Source organism: Ochlerotatus camptorhynchus, unplaced genomic scaffold (genome assembly GCF_037179485.1).
Source record: "Ochlerotatus camptorhynchus isolate MF236.1 unplaced genomic scaffold, CSIRO-AGI_Acam_v1.1 ptg000019l, whole genome shotgun sequence".
Taxonomy (NCBI): Eukaryota; Metazoa; Arthropoda; class Insecta; order Diptera; family Culicidae; genus Ochlerotatus; species Ochlerotatus camptorhynchus.
In genome coordinates, this window is record NW_027040511.1 from 877581 (window position 1) to 887538 (window position 9958).

The 9958-nt window shown below is 40.5% G+C and overlaps 1 protein-coding gene across 2 annotated transcripts; it reads left to right on the top strand.

Annotated features, from left to right (window-relative positions):
- The first annotated feature begins 304 nt into the window (after positions 1–304).
- Positions 305–2286, top strand: REG (proteasome regulator gamma). 2 transcript variants are annotated; one of them, XM_065223848.1, is made up of 5 exons: positions 305–482; positions 716–757; positions 951–1088; positions 1166–1609; positions 1669–2286. In XM_065223848.1, exons 1-5 carry the CDS (start codon positions 453–455, stop codon positions 1810–1812), a joined length of 798 nt encoding a protein of 265 aa, XP_065079920.1. In that variant the 5' UTR covers positions 305–452; the 3' UTR covers positions 1813–2286. The 2 variants fall into 2 exon arrangements, with proteins under 2 accessions (XP_065079920.1, XP_065079929.1); XM_065223857.1 differs by lacking the exon at positions 716–757 and having other exon boundaries at positions 306–482.
- The last annotated feature ends 7672 nt before the right edge of the window (positions 2287–9958 follow it).

The window sequence follows — 9958 nt, forward strand, 5'->3', positions numbered from 1 at the left end:
GTCGTCATTGGGCCGTATGAATAAAAATAGTTTTCTTTACTTTCCCGTGCTTTTATTACGGGAAAGTAAAGTAAACGCTTTTATTCACACGACCTATTAATTTACAGACAACCAACTGATTTTTAAGTACTTTCTATCAGGATTTTGAATTATTTCGTTTCTCCGTGTCCGTAATATTTTAACGGACTCTCCGACAACTCCGACAAAAATGTGTTTGAGACTTGAGCGAGTGCACTGTTCTGTTGACCGTGCAGAGGAATATTTTTGACGGACTGGCAAATTTTGTTTGCTACTTTTGTTCTTCTTTGACATCCTAGCGAGAGACGTCGGCGGTGGTGAATTTTCGTGGATTTTTTGTGGCCAAAAGACGCTGTTTTTCACATCAATTCCTACATTCTTAGTGATTAAAGTTCCTTCAGATCAGAGTTAAAAAGACAGCTCACAGTTTCACAATGGGAGATTGCGACGATACTGTGAAAAAGGTGAGAAAATTTAGATCGGAATCGAGCCCACTAGCGGAACCATTCAATGGCTGCTCTGTGAACGCTTTGCATGTATCGTATCGCTTTCTGAGTACTGCGTGGTTGAAAGTTTGTTGTAAAATTATTCGTTCAAAGCGTTACGCCGATCAAAGAGTTCAACATATTTCAAGCACTGGGTGCTGTATCTATCGAAATGTAATAATTCTAACTTGGCTTCTATGTTTTTTTTCTAGAGCCAACGCACCTTGACTCTGGGACAAGAAACTACGCAAAAAGTAAGGTTAATGTATGAGCATGATTGTATTTGTAGGGAGAACTATTGAACTTTAGCAAAACATACCAACATGCAGGTGGTGCAGTTGTTAATGCAATCAATTGATTTTTCTGTACAAACCTAATGAATTTTGCTTACACATGATGAGCACCACATGCTGCAAAACATGTTCTAACTTGTTTGTTCTATTTTAGGTTCAAGAATACAAAGACACGCTGATCAAAAAAGCCGAAGAACTTATCATCAAAGGATTCCCGGAAAAGATAGTGAAGTTGAATGATCTGCTTGCCACTCCCGAATTCGCCGAGAGGAACTTCACCGATGTCTACCAGGTACGTTTGGATTTTGATTTGGGTCAGTGGGTTTTGCTATCCCTTTTGTCTACTATAATACCTTCTTTTCTTTTCAGGATCTTAACATTCCAGTGCCGGATCCGATTGACCTCAACAATACCGAGGGCGAAAAAGTCGATTCCGAGGAGCCCGCTGCCAAGCGTGCCCGTGTTGATTTGTCCTCGGTAAGTGGCACAAAGGTAATGGCCCTACCGAACGGTCGAGTTCAGTGCAACACACCGATCTGTGACCTGATCAAAGTGGTCAAACCGGTTATCCGGGCTCTGGTTGAAGATTCAAACCTGCTGAAGATGTGGATTTCCTTCATGATTCCTAAAATTGAGGACGGAAACAACTTCGGAGTGTCCATCCAGGAAGATACTCTCGCCGAGATTCAGTCAGTCGAAACTGAAGCCGCTGCATTCTTCGATCAAATCTCCAGATACTTTGTATCGCGAGCGAAGGTCGTCTCCAAAGTGGCCAAGTATCCGCACATTGATGACTACCGCCGTGCAGTTCAGGTAAATCAAACTATTTTCTTGAAACCCCTGTTCTCCTTATTACCATCCATTTTCTACAGGAACTGGACGAGAAAGAATTCCTCAGCCTATGGCTCGTTTTAAGCGAGGTGCGAAATCGCTACTGTTCGCTTCACGATATCGTCATTAAGAATATGGAAAAGTTGAAAAAGCCACGATCGTCCAATGCCGAAAGTTTGTACTAAAGGGATGAGAAGGCTGTTGCTACTACTGCTACCATTGTTGCAGTAAATTACCAGAATCGACAAGCGACCATCATACATTTCTCGTTACTTACCCAGCACATTCGTGCGCTAGCAACTCAACAACAGCAAAAAGGCAACAGTTTAAGCGGCAAAAGTAAGAAACAATACGTGTTAGCTACCTACCTATTTTCCAGACACTGATCGACTCCGAGGACAAATCCAAAAGTATGCTATATTCCGCGGAAACAAATCTATCAGGCTATTCATAATATAGTTATGTTACTTTTTCTGCACTGCAAAATCCAACAATCTTTATTTTAAGTCAAACAGTTGAAACATGTATCGATTGAAAGTGAGGCGATTTGTCTGCGAAACACTGTGTTTTGGATTTTTAATTTCATGATTAAACCTGATTCCCACACAAAATGGTATCTAATATACATTTTTATAGAGGTATCACACCAAAATGCTAAACGCACAGACAAACAGACATAATACATAGAATATTTATCACTGAAAAACACTACCGCCATCTGTTGAGCGCACTATCATGTCGAATCGAAACTGAAGCACGCTCGACAGAAGGCACTAGTTTTAAGCAGTTGGCTATGTACGCCACAGGTGGCGATGCTACCAACCAAGAAAAGTTGGAATTAACCGTTAATTGCTTATTCAATGAAAAATATGTGGGTGTTATGTCTGTTTGTCTGAGCTAAATGGTTATCCGCGTCTGTCCCTAGTTGATAATACATCACAGCCTTGAACAGATCTAGTGTAGTAATGGTAGATGTGCTCGTTTTAGATCCAATAAGGGTCCGTTCAAATATACGTAACGTAAAAATTGCATCCTCTTATAATAAATCGTAACATTCCGTCACCCCCATCCCTAGCCTAATAAAAAAAAAGTAGAAGGGTCTGTGCTTAGGGGCACGAACGGAAGCTTGACGTTGGACCGCTAGTGGACGGAACAAATATGTTGATCGTTTAGTAATTAACTCTTTCCGTTTTTGTATTGATGGGCCTGAAAAGGGTCGATTGTTTTTTTCAAATGGTGGCCACACCAGTGCAACATAGTGCTAGTCGATGCCGACCGGATAACGGCGGCCTAGTCATGCTTCCTATTGCGGGAAGCCTTTCCTCCGGTCGATGTGGGTGTTTTCGTCGTCGTATGGACCCCTTTCTAAGCACCTAGTTGCTGGGCAAGCCACGGCAACCGTCTGGGGTGGGCGTAACATGTGCCTCTTTTGATGATAGTTGTGGTTAAGGGTCGTTACAATGGAGTCGCCTGGAAAAACTTCAACTTACCTTTTTCTGATTACTGGATGAGACAACAAAGCAAACTATTCGAACAATAAGAACAATAGCAATACAAAACAATTAAAAGAACTTTCAAGTAATTAATTAAAGCTAAATTTTAGGTTGTACTTCATGAAGTTTTATTCAGAGTGCAGTGATAAAAGCAAAAAGGGGTTTTAGTCTAGGGTTTTAGCAACCGGTGGAAACCAACGATTTAAAATTGGCTCACTACTTGACTAGCCTATTGGTCCCAAGCAAATCGATTAACGTATCCCATTTTAGTCGAAATTCTAATTCTATGAAAGTTTGACAGATAAAATGAGGGGTTCGTGGATTTTCCAATGTTTCGAGGGGTGCATCGATTAGCTTGGGACCGAAGATAGTACTAGAGCTGAGTCAAAAAGTTGAGTACGTTTCTTCGGGACCTGCTGGTCTTAGAGTTACCTCTATGGTTTTAGTACTTGCACATTTTTTTTTCACTGCATTTCACGCTAACGTTGCGGCCGTGATGCACTCGTTGGTCGACATTGATCAATAGGCTCACGTAGCAGCCATCGGCAGGGTGTCCATCGACGAACGCAGCTGTGCAGGGCTTCTTCACGACGGGTGGAATCCAGATGTGGCGGCAAATTGGCCTATTTGTAACGGTGGCCAGCAGCGCTTCAGCTCACTTTAGCCCGGGGAGTGATACCAGGTGTGCGCACAAACTACCACGAGTGTCTAACGGTAAGTCGAGTGAGGTTTTTTACGTATTTGGGACGGTCTTCACAAATATCCAACGGTTCGCTAATGTTCAAATAGCGTTTTACTGTGTCAATCACTGACCGTCCATGTACTTGCGTCGTACCAGCACCGACGAACTGACATGCCACTGGAGCATTACGTTTGCCCGCAATTCGATTTGTCAAATGAGCGATTCGATCTATCAAACGGGCGATCAGATCTATCAAACGAGATGAGGCACAAACAAAGTCAATATCAAGCAAATTATCCACGGCCCATACACATTTTTGAAATTTTGTATGGACAATTGTCTGCGTAGGAGCCCCCCCGCTCAAGAATCCCAAAAATGTGTCTACGTAGTTAATGAACAGCCCCTAATAAATTGGGTGAAATTATACTCATCAGTGGGTATTTTAAAGTTAGCGTGTGCTGTGCATTTGTCGAACAAAACGTCAACATTGTGAGTTTGATCTAAGAGGAAGAGGAAGCCAGAAATAAAGACTTCAGAAAATTTCGGGAACGATACAGTCGCAAAACAAGTCGAAATGACACTATGGAGGACATTGGAGGATGGACATTTTAAACCAGCAGTTTTAAGTCGCCTAGTAATCTAATCATGCATCTATTGCATTCATCAAAAACATTTTATCATGTTCTACACACAAAGCAAAATTTCAACAAATTTGAAATAATTTACCATATACAATATTCAAATGATGTTATATGAAAATGCCTGCAGTTGCCTGTTGAACAGTGGTCGTTACTTTACTCAACAAGGTCTACACTAATCATTGAAAAAAAAATTGGCTGCTACTTTTTGCTATATTTTGAGTAATTGACATTTTTATGCATCACTTTTTTGAGACATTTATGTTAATAACTATAGTATAAAGCATGGTATATAAAATAATGGGTATTTATTGGATGAGTCAAACCATTTTGTTAATTATCAGAGTATAAAACTTATAAATTTGACGTATATAGGTGAAAAAAAGGAAAAACGCAATTTTAGAGGTTAGTTTTCCTAATTGCCCATTATCTCGCTTAATGTGAGTCATAGAGTATTGATGTCTTCGACAACATTTCTCTACACTTCAAATTACACAACTTTGCCATAAAAACCATTCGGCTAGGATGCTCCGTTCAAAAGGTAGACTCGAGCGCCACCTGTGTGGCGTAAAAATTAACTAATATGAAACTTTCAAAAGATGGCACTTTTAGTATTGATCAACTTTGTAGAACATTGTATTGCTGTAGAAAGCAAACCAACGGTGCTAGAGGTTTTGGCCACACGAATGGCTTCGCTGCCCCACTGTGCGCCACCACTGGCAAAAAGAGATGATCGCCGACCGCTCAAGTACCAACGATGTATTTGAAACAGTTCTACCGATTTTTACCGCATTTCAGTTGTTATTCGAAGGAAGGCATCCAGTTGTAGGTTTGGAAATTGCAGCTATTGTTTACCCCTACCATGATATGTGCTCCTGTCATCGTCGAGATGATCATGTCATCATCTGACGAGATCGTCAAGCATCTTCATAATATCGGAGTTTCTTACCTGATCGATTTGGTATGTTGAGATGAATTATTCAAAACAAAATAATAATACACTTTCTCCCCGCCCCTTCACTCATATCAATAGAAGTAAAGTTTCAAACTGAAATAGAAGTAAAGTTTCAGATGAATTATTCAAAAATAATAGCTAAATCTCACAGGCCTTAAAGAGCGGGGAGGAGCTTACTATAAACAGTTTTTGTATCGAAAATTGTTGTAGTGTAAATATGTAATATTCACTTGTCCGTACAGTTTTGCTAGTGAGGTGATGTTGTTTGAATTATTAACAGTTGGAACATTTTTAAATTTCAATGTAAAGCTTTTAAATATTAAACTGCCATTAGGGCCACACCCATATAGAAAACACAGAAGGAAAAAACAAAAACTGTCTTCACGAGTTTCGTCCCAGATACAGGTACAGTCAGATTTCACTCGTTGGGCTATCTTTAAGTGGGCTACGTTTTAGTTGGGCTGATGCTAATTTCTGACTTTATCAAGAAATCCAGCCGAGCCCCAGTTCAACAGCAATATTTGCTTCAGGATCGAACAGCATCGAAAAGAGTACCCTGAGAAACTGCAGAATATATTAAACTGAAATATAATCATTACAATCCAATGACTTTTGTGTGAATATGTCTGACAGTACACCAAAAGAATAGGGAAGGGATGGGGGTACTCACTTTAAAACTGCTCTTATGAGATTGAGCAAACGTTTTTGAATAACCCATCCGAATAACTCGAGATATGGGAAACTCCGAAGTTATTTCAGTCTTTATCTTTACTTTCATTGATATAATTGAGCGGGCGGAAGGGATACAGTAAGCCAACAACGCCGACTTACTTGCGCTTTTGGGCATATAGTCTAGATACTGGCCCAACACTGAGCTGTCAGACGATATCTAGAACAGAAAGAATAATAATAAGAAGAAGAACTAAACTTATTAAATGGAGCGAATGTTATTGAATACATCTGAACATACGAACTTGACAAGATGAGAAACACCGAAGTTATTTCAGTTTGCAGCTTTACTTCCATTTATATGAGTGAAGAGTGTGGGGGTATAGTAAGCCGGGGAGGGGCTTACTCTAACTTACTCTCTAGAAGGAGGGGGCTCCCCTCTAACTATGCCTATGAGATGAGAAATTGATTTTGAATAATTTATCTGAACATACCAAACCGATAAGATAATCAACTTCAGTTTGGAGTCTGACTTTCATTGGTGCATCGGCGGTGTTGGCAGGAAAAGTGATTTTTGGCATTTAATTCGAAATATTGATCTTTGAATACCTATAACTTTTTTTAGAGACATTCTAGCACCGTACATCCTTGGGCAAAATTGTTAGGCACTTCCTGGACTATACTTTTACATGATTAGATGCATGGTTCAAAAGTGTGGTCGCTAGGAATAAAGATTGTACAATTTGCTGTCAGAAAAACATATGAGCTTTTCTCATGGCAACTCTACAGCTTTTCGATTTAGCTACATGGGTCTCCCCCAAGGCTCATGTTTAAGCCCCCTTTTGTACAATTTCTACGTTAGAGAAATTGACAATTGTCTTAGTGACAATTGCACGTTGAGACAACTTGCAGATGATGGTGTAGTGTCTATCACAGGGCCAAAAGAGGTTGACCTGCAAGGACCCTTACAGGATACCTTGGACAATTTGTCTACTTGGGCTATTCAGCTAGGTATCGAATTCTCCACGGAGAAAACTGAATTGGTCGTTTTTTCTAGGAAGCATAGTCCAGCACAACCGAAGCTTCAACTTTTGGGTAAACCGATCACTCATTCCATGTCTTTTAAATATCTCGGGGTCTGGTTCGATTCCAAATGCACCTGGAGATCCCACATTGAGTATCTGAGACGAAAATGCCAACTAAGGATCAATTTCTTTCGATCAATTACCGGAACGTGGTGGGGAGCCCATCCACAAGATCTTCTGACGTTGTACCGGACAACAATTTTATCGGTTTTAGAGTACGGTAGTTTTTGCTTCCAGTCGGCAGCTAAAACGCACATCATCAAGCTGGAACGGATCCAGTATCGTTGTCTTCGTATCGCGTTAGGATGCATGCACTCGACTCATACTATGAGTCTCGAAGTGCTGGCGGGCATGTTGCCACTATCCGTCCGTTTTTCAGAGTTATCTCTGAGGCTCCTCACCCGTTGCGAAGTCATGAACCCACTGGTGATCGAAAATTTTGAGAACCTTCTGGAGCTAAATCCTCAAACATGTTTTATGACTTTGTACTACCTATATTTAACACAGGATGTCAGCCCTTCAAGAAATATTCCCAATCGTGTAGTCTTCTCCGGTTTCGGCAATTCAGTGAATTTTGATTTATCTATGACGCAGGAAATCCACGGAATTCCAGAGCATCATCGTCCTATGATTGCTCCGTCATTATACGCTGCAAAGTTTGACCATGTTGATTCTGCAAGAACGTTTTTCACAGATGGATCTCTAATAGAGGAGTCCGCTGGTTTTGGTGTATTTAATGAATTTCATAGCGCCTCTCGAAAACTTGAAGCTCCTTGTTCTGTGTATGTGGCTGAACTGGCAGCAATTCACTACACTTTGGAAACTATTGCTTCACTTCTTCCAGACCACTACTTTATTTTACGGATAGTCTCAGTTCTGTCGAGGTTATCCGTTCCATTAGGCCGGTAAGGCACTTCTCGTATTTTCTCTTGAAAATACGAGAACTGCTTAGTGCTTTATCCGTGCGCGCTTTCATCATCACCTTCGCATGGGTCCATTCGCATTGCTCAATTTTGGGCAATGAGAAGGCGGATTCACTTGCGAAGGTGGGCGCTATGGAAGGTGACGTTTATGATCGACAGATCGTCTATAGTGAATTTTTCTCTATTTATCGTCAGCAGTCGCTCGTTAGCTGGCAACATCAATGGAGTGAAGGGAGCTTGGGACGATGGCTACATTCAATTATCCCTAAGGTGTCGAAGTTTGCATGGTTCAAAGGGTTGGACTTGAGTCGAGACTTCATACGTGTGATGTCTCGTCTCATGTCCAATCACTATTGTCTAAACGCTCACTTGTTCCATGTGGGGTTGGGAGACAGCAATCTCTGTGAATGTGGACAAGGTTACCAGGACGCTGATCACATCCTTTGGTCTTGTGCGGAGTATCGTGGAGTCAGATCACATTTTTATGATTCCCTTCTGGCTCGTGGTAGACAACCTAATGTTACAGTTCGGGATATTTTGACTAGACGCGATCTGGATTTTATGAAACTCATATATGTTTGCTTTAAGGATATTAACCTTAGATTGTAAGTTTGATTAACCTTGTGTTTAGTTTGTGTTTTGTACGTCTGGGGTTTTTTTTTTCAATGTTTGTTTTCAAGACGAATAGAAAAAATTTCATGCTTTAGGATTAATTAAATAGTTGTATCGTAAACCACATTTAAAACCTCCTTCTTCCCTTTTCCCATCCAAAAAAATTGTAAATCTCCACTAACCTCGAGACGACCGCGAGTACTCGGTCCAGTTCCTTTAACTTTAAATATAAGACAGTAATAATGTATAACGCAAAGGGTAACTCGGCTCTGTAAAGTTTATTCGATTGAGCCTGTACAAATAAAGTAATTACATGCAAAAAAGTAGGTTTCCCTATACTAATTTCCATTCAAATTTCTAACGCAATGCGGAAAGCCGGGGTACAACCAATCGTCCCCAAATTTTGCACAGTTTTTTTTTTTTTTTTGTTAATTACTTTATTTGTACAGGCTCAATCGAATAAACTTTACAGAGCCAAGTTATCATTTTCTTTATACATTATAAATGTCTTAAATCTAAAATTAAAGGATTGGAACCGATTACTCGCGGTCTTCTCGAGGTTAGTGGATGACAATTGTTTGGATCGGGAGAGGGAAAAGGAGATTTGGAATATGATTTATGATTAAAAAATTTCACTATTTCTAAAACATATACTTCATCCTACCGACGTTATATCAACTCTGTAATTATACAATTATTACAGAAACAAATCTACAAAAAAAAAATACACACACATACAAAACACAAACTAAACAGAAGGTTAATCAAACTTACAATCTATGGTTAATATTCTTCAAGAAAACATATATGAGTTGCATAAACTCCAGATCGCGTCTAGCCAAAATATCCCGAACTGGAACATTAGGTTGTCTACCTCGAGCCCGAAGGGAATCGTACAACTCGGATCTGACTCCACGGTGCTCAGCACATGACCAAATAATGTGATCTGCGTCCTGGTAACCTTGTCCACATTCACAGAGATTACTGTCCCCCAGCTCAACACGGAACTGTGAGATTTGGACCGTATCCCACCGGAATCACCCAACCCTTTTGGAGAGCAGGCACAACCTACCTATTCAACTGCACTGCGACGAAAGAGGACGAACGAGATGCTTGCTGATTGAAGCGTCGTTGGGTTGTCAGATTAAAGAGGATGAATAGATTCATCCTGTTCATCCAGTTGACAGCTCGTCGAGGGGTTCATCAATGGATATTGCACTATGACTGAATGGTAATCCATTCAGTCAATTGTGCACCTCACATCCCACTCCTTC